General features: G+C 31.3%; 1 protein-coding gene across 4 annotated transcripts; it reads left to right on the top strand.

Moving 5' to 3' along the window:
* Positions 1-304: 304 nt before the first annotated feature.
* Positions 305-19004, top strand: LOC105835225 (xanthine dehydrogenase). 4 transcript variants are annotated; one of them, XM_036290077.1, is made up of 19 exons: positions 305-1446; positions 7539-7639; positions 8149-8198; positions 8543-8723; positions 9528-9659; positions 10341-10497; positions 10654-10867; positions 11469-11995; positions 12092-12389; positions 12832-13350; positions 14192-14375; positions 14692-14988; positions 15497-15932; positions 16197-16325; positions 16426-16556; positions 17291-17549; positions 17670-17766; positions 18121-18231; positions 18547-19004. In XM_036290077.1, the coding sequence occupies exons 2-19, from the start codon at positions 7626-7628 to the stop codon at positions 18612-18614; spliced, it is 3804 nt and encodes a 1267-aa protein (XP_036145970.1). In that variant the 5' UTR covers positions 305-1446; positions 7539-7625; the 3' UTR covers positions 18615-19004. The 4 variants fall into 4 exon arrangements, with proteins under 4 accessions (XP_036145970.1, XP_036145969.1, XP_036145968.1 ...); XM_036290076.1 differs by having other exon boundaries at positions 305-560; XM_036290078.1 differs by lacking the exon at positions 305-1446 and adding an exon at positions 5248-5722.
* Positions 19005-20818: the final 1814 nt, after the last annotated feature.

Below are 20818 nucleotides of genomic sequence, written 5' to 3' on the forward strand. Positions count from 1 at the left end.
GTTACGATATCAAACGCAGTTGCGAAATCAAACGAACGTATCTCACTCGCGCGAGGGGGAGACGAAACCCCGATCGACGACCCGCTCTTCGGTTCCACCATCCCTTTCGCGACGGGTTTACATGCGATGCTGAGTGATCCCGAAACGTAACGATTAGACGCGAGGTAATTCAATACAATTGAAATGCTCCGTGTAACACGGTAATCGGCGCGCTCCTACTATTTTTCGCGACAACGTAGAAGGGGGAGAACGGTGCACCGAGCCCCGCGAAACTATCGCTATTATGCAGCGCGGTTATAAATTCGAGAGCGCGATAGGATCGGCGAACACACAGCATCGGGTGTCCCGAAGCGCCCGTCGGCTATCACACACGTTCGCTCTCGTACGCCACTCGATATCACCGTCCGGTACCATATTAAACCGAGTCAGCCTTTGAATCACCCGTCGTACCAATCGGAATTAATCGGAGACGTGCCCTCGTCGTCTCCGTCTATCTCTCGGCTAGCAGCAGCAGGCATCGGCTATCACTCGGCTATGGGCACAACCGCCAGCGATCTTGGGTAGGAAGCAGATAAGTAAAGAATTATGTCTGACGCGCGCGGGAATCCCAGTCAAAACAAAACGACGGCTTTAAATGTGTTATGTGTTGTAACGTGGGCTTGTCTGAGGAAGCATTCCCACGCGGTGGCGATAGGGATACGTGGACGATCTACTTTCGCTGCAGCGCGCGCTCTTCGGCGTTTCTAACAAAAGTTACCTGATCCCCATTGTCTACGACGACGTCGGGCCTTTAATGTTATGCCGCTGCAACTTTAATGTGACATTCAAGACCATTCTTGCTCAGTTCTCATCTCCTCCTTTCCACGGTGTACTTCTCTCCGCGAAGCTGCGCTTACATAATGAGACGCGAAAGAATTTATAATGCAGTTTCCGTTTGCGGGAGTTAAAAGTTCATTATCGGTCAACACAATGACAGCGCGGAATCGTCCTTGTAATTGCTTCGTTTTTATCTTTCGTGTCTATGTTTCTGCTTTATCATGAAGCTAATGTCTCGCGTGAGATAAAGACGCAAAAGAGTAATGTAAACGTAGCCGTGCCTTCAAGATTCGTGCGATTGCATAACCATGACATCAGCGATCTCACAATTTTCATGCTACATTGCTCAGAGTGCATATTACGCAAAGGACATTCGATTTCTCGTCACTTGTATTTTACCTTCGAACGGTCTTTAAACGATCAAATCGCCAATGTACAATTAAGCTAATTTTGAAAAAAAAAAAAGAATTACATTCTGGGAATTTATATAACAGATTACGTACTGAAATGAAACCATACGCCGATAAAATTTTCAAAACGACGTCTGCACTCGTCGAAGCAAAACGTTTGACGTTTATCATTTATTTGATAACAAAATAAAAACAAACAAACAAGATATATCAGTGAAAAGTGAGTGATTCCTGTGTGCATTTTTCGCCAATATTTATTCTATCTCTCTACTATACTTATTTTTATCGTGTACTACCTCATCTTCTGCTGTCACGCAACACGTTCAAGTTTCACGGAAAACTTCAAAGCGAGAGGGGGGAAGGGTGGTACAATATGCTCCCAGATAATTTAAAATAAACTCAATATAGACGATCAATAATGTTATGCAATATTCATCTCAAAAGACAGACTGCACAATAATGGCATCTTAAATTGACGAAAATTTTCAATAATTGTTATACGTTATAATACAGTAATTTTATCAGACTAAAATACTTTTATATAATATTCATAAAAAATATAGAGAACACTTCAAATGCTAAAAGATTATTTTTAAACCGCTAAAAAATTTATCGTAAAATTAAAAATTAAAAAGCATTTTAAAGCATGAAACTTCTTTCGCAGATTTTAATTTTCCTTTTTTAAAGAAAAATTAAACACAATGCTTGGTCTATCAAAATAAAACATTTTTGTACACCTTTGCTACTTTACATCTGGCATGCAAAATTATGCAAATATTACTTGCAATATTAATTTTTTATTCTTGCAAAACGTGGCGGGCAATTTCTCCATTTGCTCGAATAGTAGTTATTTGAATAGTCAAAATTTATCATTGTGCCATTTTGTAAAAAACAAATAATAATTAAAATCTGCAAAGGGTTTTGAAAACATACTTATATAATTGCAGATTATAATTTTTATGCAAGATTTTAACATACAATTTAATAAATGTTACCCTATCAGCAGTTATTTAACAATGTTGATTATTTACAAGGCCTTAACGTAATCGCAATGACATTTCGTATCGTCATATCTGAAATTAAATGTATGTGCTACCTATATTTTAAATTTATGGTAATGAAAATAATAAAATTGATGAATCAAAAAAGTCTGAACGAAATCGACTGATCGAGTGTAATTCAAAACAGACATGTCGATATTTTTTTCATGCGATACGTAAAATAAATAAATTACCTTACAACATGTTTAAACAATGCAATATTCAATACACATTTTTCTTTGCATTAAACTTAATTTCTTCTAAATTAAGTTTTATTTATAGCAATGTACAGTGCAGTTAAAAACTCATACAAACAATGTAGATTCAGATTAAAAAATACACAATTTTATTGTTTGCATTTCCAACCGTTCTCGAAATTTGCATATTTTAAGATTAATTAGTTAATCAGTTAATTAATTTTAGTATTGATTCTTTGGAGTCTTCCAAAGGTATAGTGTTTATTCCAAGTTCGCATCTCCAACCGTTCTCGAGATTTGCATGTTTTAAAATTTAATTAATCAGATAATTAAATTTTAATTAATTATTTAATCCGAAGACATCTGACAATACTAGTGCTTATCCCAAGTTCGTATCTCCAATCATCGTTGACCCCAAGCTTTCGATTGAGCCTAGTTAGAACTCGATCGGTTAGCCGTTTCTGAGATCCGATAATCTCGCAAGTCGCGTAAAAAACACGGTCGGTCACGGACTGCACTTTCACTTGGCGCAAGCCACTACCGTGTCTCTTGATAAGTAACTTAATAACCACACATGGTTATCTTCCTAAAATAAAAAGCATATTTTTCAAATGATTATAAATGCAATCTCGTTGATATCGGATTATAAAATCTAATCTGTGGTATGTGTCTTCGTTCCAGCATATTTCTGGTCTTTTTTAACGGCTCATTGATATTTGTTTTATATCCTTTTTTATTTTCCCTCAACCTTTATGATACTGGAAATAGATATCAAAAACTGAAATAGATAAAATTTCAAGGCATTCATACTTCGAAATACAGAAAAGCTATTTATGTATATCTGTATGTGTTATTCTATACTTCTGGCATCGAATATTAAAATGACTATATGATGGTATCAATTTTTTATACAGTTTAATTATTTAATTCCTATCTATGTGTGTATACGGCTACAAACAGTCCGAACAAAAAAGAAATCGATGCAAAGTTGAACGAATAAAAACATTTCACGTGTGTTTCATAACAGATACAATGAAAAGAAGCATTGTCCACAGAATTAAGTACAAAAAATTCTACAATAAATAACCTCTTAAAGTTATGTTTAAACGAAAAAAAGTAAAAGACAAGTAATTAAATATCTTCGTAGAACTGTTTTTTTTCTGTTTTACATTCCATTTACAAGACGGATTAAATAAAATAAAAAATGTACAATTGCACATTGTGGTAAAGTTAAATAAATAAATAATTTTTTAATTAAAGTTTCACTTCAAAATTTTTAATAAAATTTTTAATAAAAGTTAATGTTTTAATAATATGTAATTGAAATAAATAATAATGACAATTGTATATTATGTTTTTCACGTAATAATTACAAAATAGTTTTAATAATCTTATTCTCTTTTATATATATACGCACATAAAGTTAAAAAAATAAATTATTAAACGTCTTGCCTCTACATTATTTATATTATATTATTATAATAATTAAATTTATATTATTATATAATATATTATATTAATTTTATTGTTTAGTAATTAAACCAATCTTATTTTTTAAGTCATTGTTCATAAATTAGTGAATTCATGACCTCTCATAAATCTAATAAAGTTTATTCGTATAAGTTTAACAAGAAATGAAAGGAACGCAATACTGCAAAAAAATTCTCGACCAATATAAAAACTAATTACAAATCTGCGCAAAATCAGCTTCTAGGAATCAACTTTGTTTTAAATCAGGTTTCTTCTCTAGCATGCTTAAACATTGATGCTTAGGCATAATTACGTTCTAGAAAATTGCATAGATAAATTGAGATTAAGCATCGTGCGCACGGATGTGAGCTTATCAACGTATGTCAGGGTTACCATCTGTGACTACTATTTCCGTGCGTAACAACCACGTTATTCATAAATACGTTAATGCCATATAAACTGTGATTGCATGTAATGATGTGCTAACGGCGTGTGGGCAAAACAAGGTTCTTCGTTAACGTGAATTCGTCAACGACAAAAATGAGCATTATGTCATTTGCTTAGAAGCGAAAAAACGAGCATTACACATCGTTAATAGAAACTTAGTTGAAAAATTGTCCTATCATTTAATAATGACATCGAAGACCATTGATCATACAATCGAAGAACATAAATGATTTCGTAGTTAATTACAGACGATTATAAAATAAGGAAATAATAACAAGTATGATTATGTAAACTCATTGCATATTCTGTCACAGATTAACATCGGAAACATCACTCGGTCATATACTCGTATGCGCATGCTACAAAATTTTTCTTCAAACTATTTCATTATTTTTACGCTACGAAAAAAAAAAGATTCATTGCAGGACCAAAGGTTTGTGTACAATATAATTAAAATTTAGTTAAATGTAATTTGATTTCTGAGTCTTCTGTTGTGAGTGAATTTTCATCCAAGTACTAATTTAATACAGTTTCTCTTATTAAAATTTCCATAGCATAAAATAATATTTAATAAGATTCTTTATACAAAAAATGATGTTAGTTAAGTTATTCTCTAATACTTTCTAATCTATAAAGAGTAGGAAAAAATTGAAAAATTCTTAAAAGAGAAAATGATTAATTATTAATTAAGTGGATGAATTTTTATCTTGAACAGTAATGTCAGAAAGATATGAGCACTTTATGGCTACCAGATTCTGTAACTAATTCTTTTTCTATATCTTTGCACGTATATTTATCTTTCTCTTCAATCTTTATTTCTTTACGAAAAAAATGTTTTTGCCATATCTTAAAAATAAAGAAAAATTTAGCTAAACAGAGATTTAAGAATAAGTTGAATCATGAAATATAGGCCACTCAAGCATATGTGAATGTTGACGCTTGTGGAAGCGTATGCCGTTTGTGCGGTCGTGCATGTGAGCACGTGTTATCTTTTCCTGGCTTGTGACGTTTGACTGCACTAGTGTGCATGCAAATGAAGGAATTGATATTCACTTTGTTATTGCTATTAATAAATTTATTATCAGGCGTCGTTCGTGTTTTAAAGATTATACGTGATTAATCTCGTACTATAAAAGACTAGGTTTTACACAGAGAGGTGCAACACGCACGTGATATGCCATGTTGCGAACTGAACTGCGCAGATCACACACTCTCTAGTCGCGTCGAAAAATTGGTGAGCATCAAGGCTCGTTTTCCCGGAGGCGTAGTGCAGGCGCAAGTGACAAAAAATACGCGTAGCGTGAACAGTGAAGGACAATATTGCAAAAATTTTGATATTCTGGTAAACCGGTTTGAAAGCTACATAATTCTACATAATTATTTTGGTGGCCCAACAAATTATTTTTAGAATTGTTTCTCTCTTTCTCTCTCTCTCTCTCTCTCTCTCTCTCTCTCTCTCTCTCTCTCTCTCTCTCTCTCTCTCTCTCTCTCTCATATATTATAATAAATTTTTTTACATTTTAACTTCTTTCTCTCCGTATAGTATCTATAAATTTTTTTACTCGTGTGCACATTAATGCGATTAAAACTACGATTAAAAATGCATAAAACAGCCAACAAATCCTCGGCTTGTACCATCATTCTATATCTTTATTTCCTTTTGGGAGGGGAACGTGTTATGTTATATAGTTAAAAGATTGCATTGATGTATGCTTATAACGCGAATCATTGACTTCATCTTTTTTTACTGATGCTTAATTTGCTAAAATATTTACATATTGAGAAAGGTTATCAATACTAATCTACCATTTTATTTTGTACGTCTTAAACAGAAGTTACAAATAAAACTTTGAAAACAACTGTAAAATAAAAAATTTTCTATCAAATGACATTTAAAAATATTTGTTTCGTATATGTTTTGTAACAATTTGATAATTTATATTGTAGTTATTTTGTTATTTAGAGTAATTTAATTTAAAAAAATTTTTTTTAAATTACATTCTAATTTAATATAAATTAATTTTTAATTTAACTTAATTTAATCTTACAGCAACTTTTAATTGAGTGTTTGTTTATACATCTCTTTTAACGTAACTAAATTATTTTTATAAACCAGTAACTTTAACTCAATTTAGTTTTGAAATGATTTTAGCTTAATTTTGATCGTGTCAAATTTTTCTTCTCTCGTACGAGAAACTCAAAATTATACAATAATTATGATAACGACTTAAAATTCCACAGCATTAAATCATACTAATTGTATGCAATCTTATAGAATATTTTTCATCTGTTTACTATGGATTAAACTCACAACGTTGCGTAACACGTGCTACGCAAGGCAACAAGAATCCTCATTAATATTCTTATTCTCTTGTGTGGAGTTAATCTTGCGTGTTGATCCACGGTTCGCAACAATAAATTACAGTTAAAAGCCTCTCGGTCTTACGCGGTGTACCTTAGGGTTCACGGCAGAGAAATAGAGAATTTAACAATGTAAAAATATAACAATGGTAAAAAAATATAAATCCTCGTAATACATATTACATTTAGAGAATAATAATCAATTGTTTATTTGAATGCGAAATGCGTTGCATGATACTACAAAACGCCTACGTAAACATAAAAGTGTTATATCACTTATTGTTGGAATACCTACAAATTTTATAATACGTTTTATTTTGAATCTAATTAATTTTCATCACCGCGATAAAATCAAGCAATAAAAATCCAATAAATTAACTTCCACTAAGAGTGTCTGGAGGACAAGCTTTTTTCTAATAAATTTGCATTCAAAGTAGATATACTTATCGTTGTATTTGCATTGGCTAATTCATATTTATAATTTATATTCATATTTCAACCTATAGGAGGAGTATTATTTATATCATATGCACAATGTATACGCGCGCAATATAAAATGCGCAGTGTGCACGTATTTCATGACTTCCATTCGATGAGCATAAAAAAAATCATTTCGCTCCATACACATGTGCTGACATGTTCGAATAAAAGTATATTTATGGGCTTTATAACTTCGAAAATCGTGCATCGGCATAATTTGCTTGCATACACTTTATCGTTGCTATAATCGTTGCTTAACGCTGAAAAAAAAGAACTTATTATATCTGAAACAATTATCAATTTCCGTATTTCAAAAGGCGTACGTATATCTGATAAGAGTTGCGAGTATTCATAACGACGGACGAAGGATTTACCATTGCATGAACTGACACAATTGACGAACGATGCCGACAATAATGTAAGTTTCTGTTGAAGAATTCATAACACACTTTATTATATTATATATATATATATATGTATATATATATAATTTACTGCACAATCGCAGTAAATAAAAATCGGTGCGCAGTTTGGAGATTGAAGATTGCACATTTCTTAATTTAATCAAAGAACGAAACAAATTAAAATTAAAATTATTTGATTAATAGAATTTTAATTTTTAAGTTATAATATAATTTTCAATTTCCAATTCTTAGTATATACTTTTACCTGGTTTCACCAATTTTCGAAATTTGTGTTATATATTTTACATTAAAATTTTCAAGTAAACAATTATGTGTGTAATTATTACTTATATAAATAATTAATAAATAATTTATTTATTATTTAAGTAATTATTTAAACTGTTATATTGTAAACCAAAAAGTGATAAATAAAAAAGAACTCACATCCTGTCATATCTATCCTCCCTTAATTGATAACAATTATTAAAATTTTATTTATTCTAATCTGTAAATAATCTTGCAGGAACAGTGAAAAGTCCATTAAATTTTCCATCAATGGAACGCCGCATACGAGTACGTATTTTTTAAATTTTGATAATACAATTAAAAAGAGAAGAAAGTTTCGATTTGCTGTTAAACAGTAAAACAAATCATTCTAATTACACGGTGAAATATAATTGTGTGAGCACGTAATACAATTATATAACGCAGCAAAACGTAGTTATATCAGCAGAAACAATTACATTCAGTTATGAAAATTTAATTGTGACGACGGAAGCTGTAACATTTAATTGTAAAGATTTAATTATGAGTCGGTGGACCTTTAAAATATCGTAAAATCAAAGTCTATGCATTGTATCCGTGGTATACGAATCGTAACGACCATTTAGATTTTATAACCGTCATATCGTTTCCAGTATCGGGAAATATACCGGCTGATACGTCCCTCAATGTCTACATTCGCGACCATGCGAAACTCCGCGGCACAAAAGCGATGTGCCATGAGGGTGGCTGCGGCGCTTGTATAGTAGCTGCTGAAATCAAGGGCGAAACAATGGCTGTGAATTCCTGTCTCATACCGATATTAATCTGCGACGGGTATGCGTGAATCAATCCAAAAGTTACATTAAAATTTTTCACTCTAAAGAAATTATTAAGAATTTACCTTTTACGGCTAGCATTACATTTATATTATGTAATTTTAAATTATTTATACAAAAATTAATTAAATGTATCTATAAATAAGATAAGGACGATTACATTTTATCAAGATAAAAAATAAAATTATATAAATTGTATTACCTAGATAATTTTAAGAAAACATTGTTGTTGACCAAAACAATTTAGGATATAAAAACGATAATATATATTCTAATTTGCAAACCTTTATTTCTTAGAGAGAAATAAAGATTTTTTGAATAATTTAATTTAATCAAAGGTTTTCTTCTTTTTATTTGAACCAATACGTAAATAAACTTAATAAAATTTAAAAATGTAGAAAGAATATTACATTGTAACACATTAATGATACTGTAACTCACGTTATAAAAACAAAATTTTATTCAAAAATTTTTCGAATTACTTATATTCAGAGCAAGTTTCTTTAATGTACTATTATATTTTGATTTATGCAATATATTGTTTAACAAATTCTCTTGTCATAAAGATATGATAAAGCAATTTCGTTACCTAGGTAACTGACTAGTCAATTTCACAGATAACAAAACTTATACACACTTGTCAAAGTTTACTTTCTAAAAGAGACGTTACACACGTCTTTCCTGATTAGAAAATAAACTTTGACAAGTTAAACTTCCTTTTATTTTAATTTATTTCATTTCTTTTAACTTTATTAGAAAATTTTATAATTTTAAATGTTTGTATCTGTAAACAAATTCGCAGATGGGCAATTCACACAATCGAAGGTATAGGAAATAAACGAGATGGTTATCACTCGATTCAAGCTGCGCTCGCTGGAAAAAATGGCTCACAATGTGGATATTGTTCTCCCGGCATGGTAATGAACCTTTACAGGTATGTTGTGTGTGTGTATGTGTGTGGAAGGGGACACAGTAAACATAAATTAATTAAAATTATCATAAAGAAATAACACAGGTGTACAAAAGGTTTTTGAAATTCTTGACGTTATAATAAAAATAATATTAGAGGAAAAATTTAACACATAAAGAGGTTTCTGGTTTAACAAATTAAAATATTTGATAGCCTTTTTTCTATATTTTTTAAATCTTTTAGTCTCTCTTAGAAATGTATGGTGCAAAGTCTTTTAATGAAAATAAAAAATTTATCGGAAAATAAAACTTTAACAATGAAACGGCGCGCAGATCAAAAAATATTTATGCGGCACTCTTTTTAAAACTCTAGCCCTTTTTTGTTACAAATTTTAAATAAAATATTCTTTTATACTCATATTTTTTATTTTTAAGTATAAAATGTTATAAAGTTAAACTTGTTAAGATAAAAGAATATAAACATGATGTGCATAAGATTAAAGTATTCTCATTTTGTAAAAAAAATTGTTTTCATAACTTTAAAATTAGCTGCCTAAAACAGAAATCAGCCATAATTTGCAAAAAATTAGCAAATGAATTAGCATCAAATAATGTAATGCGTACACAAACAAACATTTTATATTTAAATATAACATAAGCATATGAATATTATAACTTACATATACATGCATTTTATTATTTTCAGCCTTGTGCAGAACAAGAAATTAACTATGCAAGAAATTGAAAATTCTTTCGGTAGTAACATCTGTCGGTGTACAGGCTATCGCCCAATTCTGGACGCGTTTAAGGGATTTGCCAGCGATGCAACACCACAATTGGCGAAGGATATTCGCGATATTGAGGTGTGTAAAATACTCTCGCGTAAACTATTTTATACAAGCTTTCGCATATTTTTAATCTCACGCAGTTGTAGTTATTATTTTATTAATATTATAAAAAATTCTTATATTTTTAAAAAAAACGTATAATAATCGAATACACGATAATGCACCTGACAGGAGATCTATAAGGTCAAAACCTGTCCGAAGAATGGAATGCCGTGCAAAGGCAAATGCGTCGATGGACAACTCTCAGACGAAAATACTGAAACGCTGGATATCAAGTTAACAGACTCGGAATTTTATAAAGTTTACTCGATCGAAAATCTATTCGCGATATTTCAGCAAAACCCGGATGCAACGTATATACTACACGGCGGAAACACAGCGCATGGTAAATTGATTTCAATTTACATCATTTAAGAACAAATTGATACTAAAAAAATAAAATAAAGTCTATATATATTATAGCAATTTAATAACTTTTACAGATCTATTGAAATTTTTTCGAAAATAACAACATGATTCTATGATGCAGTATTTGTAACATATAGATAAAATATATTATCAGCCACAAGTTTTTAAAGCTTTTTATAGAAATTTAAACAAATGCTTTTTTCATTTAAAGAAATCAATGTTGATTTCATGATACGAAATTTCTTCAAATTAAAATATTGACACATTTCTAGTAATTAAATGTATAAAACCAAAGTGTTCCATTTTTAACGTTCATTTTTAACATCAACTATTAAACGTATCATTAAAAAAAATAATACGCAGACATGAAACATCCCGTACATTTATTATTTCCATTTAATAAATAAGCTTTTCCCTTGAATAATAGCGGCCGCGCAAACACATGCGGTATGAAAATAAAACTTCAGAAATTTCAAAATAATTTCAATCAAACAGTAAACAATATTGAATAATATCAACACTTTTCATCGCAAATCTGAATGGGCAAATATGCAATACACGAGAATATAATTGCGCAGGTGTTTATCGGACGGGCAAAAGCGACCTTCGCATCGACATAAACGACATCCCGGATTTGCGCCGCATAGAAAAGACTAACGAATCTTTGACCCTGGGCGGAAACATATCCCTCACTACGGCAATGGAGACTTTCCACAAGTATTCGTCTGAGAACGGATTCAAGTACCTGCATCACCTAGCCCATCACATCGACCTGATCGCCAGCGTGCCCGTGCGCAATATGGGCAGCATGGCCGGCAACCTGATGATCAAGCACGCGCACCACGAGTTCCCTTCCGACCTGTTTTTGATACTAGAGACCGCCGGCACTCAAATTCACATCCTCGAGGCGCCAGGCGCGAAGAAGAGCATGATGCTGCAGGACTTTCTGAAAACGGACATGCGCCACAAGATTATCTACAGCGTGGTACTACCGGCATTGTCCGACGATTACGAGTACAGATCCTACAAGATCATGCCTAGAGCCCAGAACGCCCACGCTCACATCAACGCCGGCTTCCTCTTCAAACTCGACGGCGGCGGGAAGGTAACGAAATCCTTTGAATGTATTTATTCACGTTACGTGTTATCATTAATCATTCGTACAATATATCATCCGTTTGTAACATTTCACTGAGAACAGGTGCTAGAGAAACCCAACATTATCTTTGGTGGCATCAATGAGAATTTCTTGCACGGAAAGAATACAGAGGAACTACTTATTGGTAAATCTATCCTTGACAAGCAAGTGTTAAAGACAGCTTTGGAAACGTTACATAATGAGTTGCAACCCGATCATGTACTGCCAGATTATTCGCCGGAATTCCGTAAAACGCTTGCCGAAGGATTATTCTATAAATATGTATTGAGTATCAAACCGGAAGACGTGAATTCTAAACTTCGCAGCGGAGGCCCGATATTAAGTCGAGGTCTCTCCTCAGGTTAGAATAAAATATTCAGATATATTAAAATAATAGAAAAATTTAGAAGATATATTTTTTCCCAATCAGCACAATGTTAAAAAGTATTTTAATATATGAGAACGTTAAAAAAATTTTTTTAACTAACAAAAACTATAAATCCTCTTTTCTTTAATTTAACCTTTAAAAGAATATTTTTTTACATTTGAAAAACATTCATTAAAAAAATGTATCTTTTAATATTAAATAAATGGTTTTTAAAAATTATTATTGCAAATATATTGTTAATGTAACATAAATATTAAACATTAAATAAACATTTAATAAATTTTTTTTTTTCAAATAAATTATAAAACACTAATAAAAAATAAACATTTAAGAATCATCGTCTGCTGATTAAATTGGTTTATTTTTTAAAAACCATGAAAACGTTTAACTGATTGTATTAATTAAAAAAACCTAGGTACACAAGATTATGACACAGACAAAAATGTATGGCCGGTGAGCAAGCCCACGGTAAAGATAGAAGCTATCCAGCAGACATCGGGCGAGGCTCAGTATTGCAACGATTTACCACCGTATCCCGGAGAGGTCTTTTGTGCCTTTGTACTTACGAAAGTTGGTAACGGCAAGATAGAAAGCATAGATGCGAGCAAGGCACTCGCAATGAAGGGTGTAGTGGCGTTCTTTAGCGCCAAAGATGTCCCCGGCAAGAACCTGTGCATCTCAGCTGCCAGTCAGCTGATGATGCTGATAAACGACGAGGCATTGTTTGTGGAGAAGGACATTCTCTATGCCGGTCAGCCGGTCGGCGTAATCGCTGCTGAGACCCATAACCTGGCCAATGAAGCCGCAAAATTAGTGGAGGTCAAATACAGCGAAACACTCGAGAAAAAACCGGTGATAACTATTGAGGATGCGCTTGCCTCAAAGGACGATTCCAGAATCATGCCAGGCATCAGTATTCCAGCGAAAAAGAAAGGTAGAAATTAATGCTTTCTTGAGATAAGGGAAAAAGTAAGATCTCAAAAAACTTAGATAATAATAATTAAATATAAGAAGAGTAAAAACAAATGTAAATAATTTATGAAATTTATATATCTCCATTATTATGTATTCCTAGAAATTGTATACCTCTTACTACGGTTGGGAAATGATGGAAATAACGCGTTACTTGTAACGCCATTACCGTTACGGTTACTTTTTTTGACGGACTGGTAACGGCATTACTTTTTTTTCTGTAACGGTAACATAATTACATTTTTTTAGTAACGGTAACGAATTTAACGGTTACTTATACCGTTACTTTTTATTAGTTCTACTTATAACATATCACAATTTTTACATTTTTAATCTTCATTCAACGGATATTCACAATTAAGATCATCTTATAAAAACTTTTAAAATATCATGAATCAATTACAGAGCCGTAGCAACAGTAACTAGTTACTTTTAAAAACTTTCCCATCCCTGTCTCTTACTAATAATCTAACAGCACATTGTCAAAAAATATTTAACAAGATTTGAACACCTTTAAATACCGTTCTATAGAATTTATCATAATATATTTGTAATAAAAGTTGTATAAATATTTTTGGCATCAATTAATTTGTTTTGTCAAAATCAAATTAATCTATTAAATATTGCATCAAACTTATAGCCTTTTTGCAAAAAGATTATTAAAAAGGTTGACAAATTATGATTTTTTCAAATTTGGCTACCTGTAAAATAAGCAAATGCTGCTAATTATCGAATATACACATGATAAAGTACAATAACGTGATATAAACTTTTTTGTTCAAATGTTTCTTATTATTTTTCAGGAAAAAATGTTAAAAAAACGATAAAAGGCGCTTTCCAATGCGGCAGCCAATATCATTACACTATGGAGACTCAGTCCTGCGTGTGCGTGCCCGCGGAGGATGGTATGGATGTCTATCCAACGTCGCAATGGATTGATCTTATTCAAGTATCGATTGCGAATTGTCTGGCCGTTAAGAATAACAGGTAATTCGTTAATCTCTTGCAACTGGAGAAAGTATCATTAATTTTACATTTATTACATGATTTACACAAGCTGTGGTTACATTCTTCTAAAAAGATATTAAGCTACAGTAATTTACTGAAAATCATATAAAAAATTAATATTAAACCTACAGTATAAGTCAAGTTAATGAAATCAGATACGCTTTATTCAGTAAAAAAGTTAAAATTAATGAAAATAGATACGCTTTTATCTTTTTAGAAAAAAAATTAATTTGGGGAAAAATGAATTTTCTAAAATTACTTTAGTGTAATAATTGGGTGAATTTCATTTTTGCAGTATTAATGTTCACGTAAGACGAATTGGTGGAGGATACGGAGCAAAAATCTCGCGGAACGCATCATACTCATGTACCTGCGCGTTGGTGTGTCACAAACTAAATCGACCAGCGCGATTTATCGTGTCTATCGAGAGCAACATGCAATCGCAAGGGAAAAGAGTCGCTACGCGGCAAGAATACGAAGTCGCGGTAGACAACGATGGAGTTATTCAATCTCTCGACTCGAAACATTGGGGCAACGCCGGCTGCAATTTCAACGATCCCGTCTCTTGGGTCACGGCGCATCATTTCACAAGGCATATGTCAAAAATATACTAAATATGACAACTATAATACATAAGAACAATAAATTTTTTGACGTCGCAATTTTAATATCAATAATGTTTTGTTAATTTATGACATTAAAAAATTTAAATTTTAATATAAATTTTAATATTACATTATTTTTTCCGTTAAACAAATTTTTTTAACAAGAAGATATTATTTATTAATAAATTAAATTGTTTAATAAATTATTATTTCGATATACATTAAACTAAATTTTTGCACAGAGCCGCCCGTGAAAAAATTGATAAGATAATATTTATAACTAAATAAAATAAAGTTTATTTTAAATATAATTAAATATAATTAAATAATTTCTTTTAAGATTTTCTTTAAAGCAAGGTATTTATTTGCAATTGAAAAGTTACCAGTTTATCAAATAAAATTTAATACTAAAATATTTTACAGTATTTTGTTAATCTTAGTAATTTCTCAAATTAATATGTATTAAAAATTATGTATGTTACCGATTATTTACAGCTGTTATGCAAGCGACACTTGGACAATAAATGGATTCGAGGTGAGAACCGATTTACCATCAAACACGTATTGTCGAGCGCCGGGATCTACGGAAGGGATAGCTATGATCGAGAACATAATGGAGCACATTGCAAAAGAGACGAAAAAAGATTCACTACAGGTCAGATTGGCGAATATGAACGACATGGATAAAGCCGCGTTAGAACCCATGATAAAGGATTTGTCGAAATCAGCCGATTATGAGATACGGAAGCGAGCCGTTGAGACATTCAACAATGAGAATCGCTGGAAAAAGAAGGGCATCGCCCTGGTACCAATGAAGTATCCATTCATGTATTGGGGTCAATTCAATTCTATGGTTTCGATATGTGCTCGCGATGGTACGGTTTGCGTGACGCATGGTGGGATTGAGTGCGGTCAGGGTATAAATACCAAGGTATGAATAAAATTAAAAGTTTTCACTTTATTAAATTTAATTTAAAAATTTTTAAATAATTTACGCGATACTTATAATAATCTCACTAAACATTATTAAATAGGAGAGAAAATTAAATTTTTTAACTCAGATTGTTTGTAATTCTATGTTTGAAAACTTCTATAGATTCTCTTTTAATTCACCTATTTGTTGTAATAAGTAAAAAAAGTAATTAATTAACAGATTTTATTCCTATTTGTATAAAAATTATTTCTTTTTTTTTAGGTCGCGCAAGCTGCGGCTTACACTTTGGGTATCGATTTAGATTTAATTAGTGTCAAGCCAACCTACAATTTAATAACGCCCAACAACTCGGTTACCGGAGGCAGTGTTACCAGCGAGTCTTGTGCATATGTAAGAATTCAATTCATTCACCTACAATACCTTGGAAGCTGACGTAACACATGTATAGTACTACGTTGAGTGATGAAAACAATCGTGACGTTGATTTTAGGCCACGATTCAAGCCTGCAAGGAAATCTTGAAGAGACTCGAGCCGATAAAAAATGATATGAAAAACCCAAGCTGGCAAGAACTCATTTTTGCAGCATATCAAAAAGACGTTGATTTATGCGCCCGTCATATGTAAGCATTGTAAATACACTCAGAAACAAGTGTTTAATTTTACGATATTAAAATGTTTCATTTCTGTCTTCATACAGTGTTTATATTTAACTATGATGTTTAAATTTAAAACACTAAAACTAAAATTTTTAACAGTATTAAATTTATAGTTTTAGTCATAAAGATAAAGTTAAAATTACCTATTTTAATTTGCAGCTAATCCTGGTTCTGAGTATAATTTTTTAATCAATTTTATATTGTTAGTATCATATAGTTATATTTAGTGTTTTAAATTTATAAAAACCGTTTAAAATTAAAAACATTTTTTTAATATTTGAAAAAACAGATATAAAATCTTTTAAGATCTCAAAATTAAATACTTTTTAGTTTGAAAGTTATTTATCAAATTGAAATCACTGTCCTGACTGTATTTGTATTCAGTTTTAAAGTGTCAATAAAATATTTAAACTGCATTTATCAGAATCTTAATTCTTTTAAAAGAAGTATAATATAATATTTTTTTCAAATGAATAAACAATACAATATTTAAAAAAAATGTCGAAGAATTCTCTGACATAATATTTGCTTGATAGCGTTTTATTTTAAGATAATAAAATGTTTTATGTCCGTCTCCATTTTTAAACACTTTTTAAAGTAAAATAACTTTAAATTGTGTATGATTATAGAGCGAGAAAGATGCAAAAATTCTTTACTGTTACACATTCTATTAATTATAATTACACTTACCTCTACAGGTACGCACCTACGAAGGATGATACGAACAAACCTTACGCCATTTACGGTGTTACCATTGCCGAAGTAGAAATCGATCTGTTGACCGGCCAGCACATTATCAGAAGAGTCGATTTAATCGAAGATGCTGGAATAAGCATGAATCCAGAGCTGGACGTTGGTCAGGTGGAGGGAGCTTTCGTGATGGGAATAGGTTACTGGACTTCCGAAGAACTGGTGTATGACCCTAAAACAGGAATATTAACCAATGACAGAACCTGGGTACGTTATGTTTATTGAGTTTTGTTAAAATCACAACGCTTCGACTAAATAATATTATAGATACCAGAGATGAGAGATTTTTTTATTCAATTATTCAAAACATTCGATTTTCGTTTGTAGAATTATAAACCGCCAGGAGTGAAGGATATTCCTGAGGACTTCCGCGTATCTTTCCGCAGGAATGCCCCTAATCCACTCGGTGTTCTTCGATCAAAAGGTGAGATAGTGGAAGCTTTAATAATTTTTGTATGTGAATCCACATGTTTGTCATCAAAGAAAGGAACTTAATATTTCTTATATGTGCTCATGCAAGAATCTTTTTATGAGAATTTGGAAATTTACAAAAAAAAATTTAATGAGTTCTTTATCAATAATAATATCAAGAAAAATTAGAAATTTAAGAAGAAAAATTATAGAATTAAAAATGCACAATTTTTTCGAGACTTTCTTTATAATAAATAATACGAAAAATGAAACATACCATCAACCAGGTGATGTGATGGATAAGAAATAAATAAATTTGATAGAATTAAAAATGGAATGTCCATTACTTGTTAAAATTTTATTACAGCGACTGGTGAACCTCCACTTTGCATGAGTTTTGTAATTCCAATCGCGATTCGTTACGCGTTGAACTCCGCTAGAGCGGAGACGGGACATAAGGACGAATGGTACCAATTAGGTAAGTCCTAAGAGCATAAATGCAAACAATATATTTAATTCAGTATATTATGTAAAGGTATTTAATTTTGTGATTTACATTTAAGTTTATGCATTTTTCACAATAAAATTTAATTATTTTTCACTGAAAGTTATTAGATTTCTACTCTCTCTTTTTCTCTGTCTCTCCTTCTCTGTTCCTCTTATTGTTTCTTATTCTCTCTTAATTAGTATCAAAATTTACTATTACAAATATATAATTAATAAATAGAATTAATAATCTAATTAATAAAGATATTATTATAATATATGTATTCATTTATTGATTTTTGTGCAGATGGACCATTCACCAACGAACGCATACTTTTAAACAGTTTAACCAGTAAAGATAATATGATACTGTGAAAGCAAAAGTGAGACTTGCGATTAAGTAAACTAGGACTTAATTAATTTCTATATTATTCTATTAGCATTGTTTCTCTAATCACCTCTAAGCTAAACTAAATTTAGAGATCTTGTACAAGTCAATTTACTTAGCCTGTTTCTTTTTGATATAAATCTAATTTTTCATTATCCGGTTAATATATAATTAGACAGATGCTTTATCTAATGGAATTTTCTACGAGTAAAATCCTATTAGATGAAACATCAGATTAAGTCTCGCCACAAGTTAAATGATGCAAAACCAATATATAATAATATTATAAGATATAGAGACATTATAACATATTAACGGGATCAAAATACGTGTAGTTTAATTAATTGATAGATTTTAAACAAAATACAATTTTTATCTTTTATGGTAAATATTTTTAATAAATATTTTATTACTGAATTTCTGAAGAATATGCAAAATAAAAAAATATATTACAATATTTGTAATGTAAACATATTATATATTTGATATTAATAATATTATAATAAAAAATACGTAATTTAATATAAGTGTTTTATCTTTCTCTCAAGAATTTGCATCGATTATTATCATATAAAAACAAATGTTAAAAGTATTCACACTTTTTGCGTTATAATTTGCGATTCAAACACACGAGAAAAAGAAACAAAAGAATGAAACAAGATTGAAGCGTGCTAGAAGTTTAATTCACGTTTATTTCACGAAATCAATTAACGTATGGAGTGCACAGAATCGTTTTTGCCTAATCGTTTAAAATGAAAAAAAACTTCCCGCAATAAAATTCTTTCCATACCATGCGCGTCATTTTTGTGGCGATCCATTCGTTGGAAATAACGTTATTTACATTATCCACTTCGCGCTTCACACGAAAAGAAGACATACTAACCATAATTCCTCTTTTTTTAAATATTTTGTACTACTTGTATGTAACAGTAAATTTACATAAAATATTGTAAAGTTTTTAAGTGCAACATTTGATAGTGTAATATAATATTACCTTTTTCAACAATAGGATATTCAATATGCCGTTGAAATTACTATTTTTGTATTACTACGAAATATAAGAATTTATTATATAATATGGCTGTCTTTTTTTTAATTACTCGACTGAACGCATACTCCTACTCAGTTTAGCCAGAAAAAATACTTTGAGAGTACAAATAGAAATTGTTCACAAATAGATAATGCTAGAAATAAATTCTGTAATTATTGTCATTTATCTTTCTAATTGCTAACTGGATTAAATTTAAAAAAAGCAATTTTTAAAAAGGCAAAATTTACCAATACATGTTTTGTTAATATAAGCATTTTTATGATAATGATGGGTTCGTTTGAAGACAATTCGCTAACTAATAGATTTATAATATAACTAAGGCATGCCTTCTTTTTTGTATTACATAAATCTATAACTTTCTCTATTGTGCTACTGATGTATGTACCATATTAAATATTTGACCAAATATATTCAATATATTATATCTATCATGCGTATAATCCTATTTTTGGATTTTGGATATACCGGTGTTTCAAAAATGATGGCTATAATTTAAGTGTAAAAAATATTTTTTTATTAATATTATTGAAATTTTGACACATTGAGACGGGGAGAGACCGGGAGAGACGGGGAGAGACCGTGAGAGACGGGGAGAGACTGGGAGAGACGGTGAGAGACGGGAAGAGGCCGGGAGAGACGGGGAGAGACCAGGAGAGACGGGGAGAGACCGGGAGAGACGGGAAGAGACGGGGAGAGACCGGGAGAGACCGGAAGAGACGGGAAGAAACCGGGAGAGACAGGGAGAGACCGGGAGAGACGGGGGGAACCGAGAGAGACCGGGAGAGACGAGGAGAAACCGGGAGAGACGGAGAGAGACCGGGAGAGATGGGGAGAGACGGGGAGAGACCGGGAGAGACGGGGAGAAACCGGGAGAGACCGGGAGAGACGGGGAGAGATCAGGAGAGACGGGGAGAGACGGGAGAGGCAAAGAATGTTTCTATTGTGTTTAAATTAAGGTAATAAGAAAAATAAAGATGGCTGTTATTTTATTGAAAAAAAAGGAACTTATTTAAAACAGTCTTTTGAATGGATTTCTAAATCCATGGAAGCTTTTAGAAAAAAAAGTTAGAAGTACGTGAATAAATAAATATTAGATTTATTAAAGATAGATAAATGCTTATTCAAAAATAAAATAAAAAA

The sequence above is a fragment of the Monomorium pharaonis genome, chromosome 7 (assembly GCF_013373865.1).
Source record: "Monomorium pharaonis isolate MP-MQ-018 chromosome 7, ASM1337386v2, whole genome shotgun sequence".
Lineage (NCBI taxonomy): Eukaryota > Metazoa > Arthropoda > Insecta > Hymenoptera > Formicidae > Monomorium > Monomorium pharaonis.

What these genes read in the sequence shown, in the direction of transcription:
- LOC105835225 (XM_036290075.1), top strand. Translation starts at nt 535, where the DNA reads ATGGGCACAACCGCCAGCGATCTTGG. An exon ending in AACTCGACGGCGGCGGGAAG is followed by an intron (nt 11,996 to 12,091) that starts GTAACGAAATCC and finishes CACTGAGAACAG; the next exon opens with GTGCTAGAGAAACCCAACAT. An exon ending in ACGGCGCATCATTTCACAAG is followed by an intron (nt 14,989 to 15,496) that starts GCATATGTCAAA and finishes GATTATTTACAG; the next exon opens with CTGTTATGCAAGCGACACTT.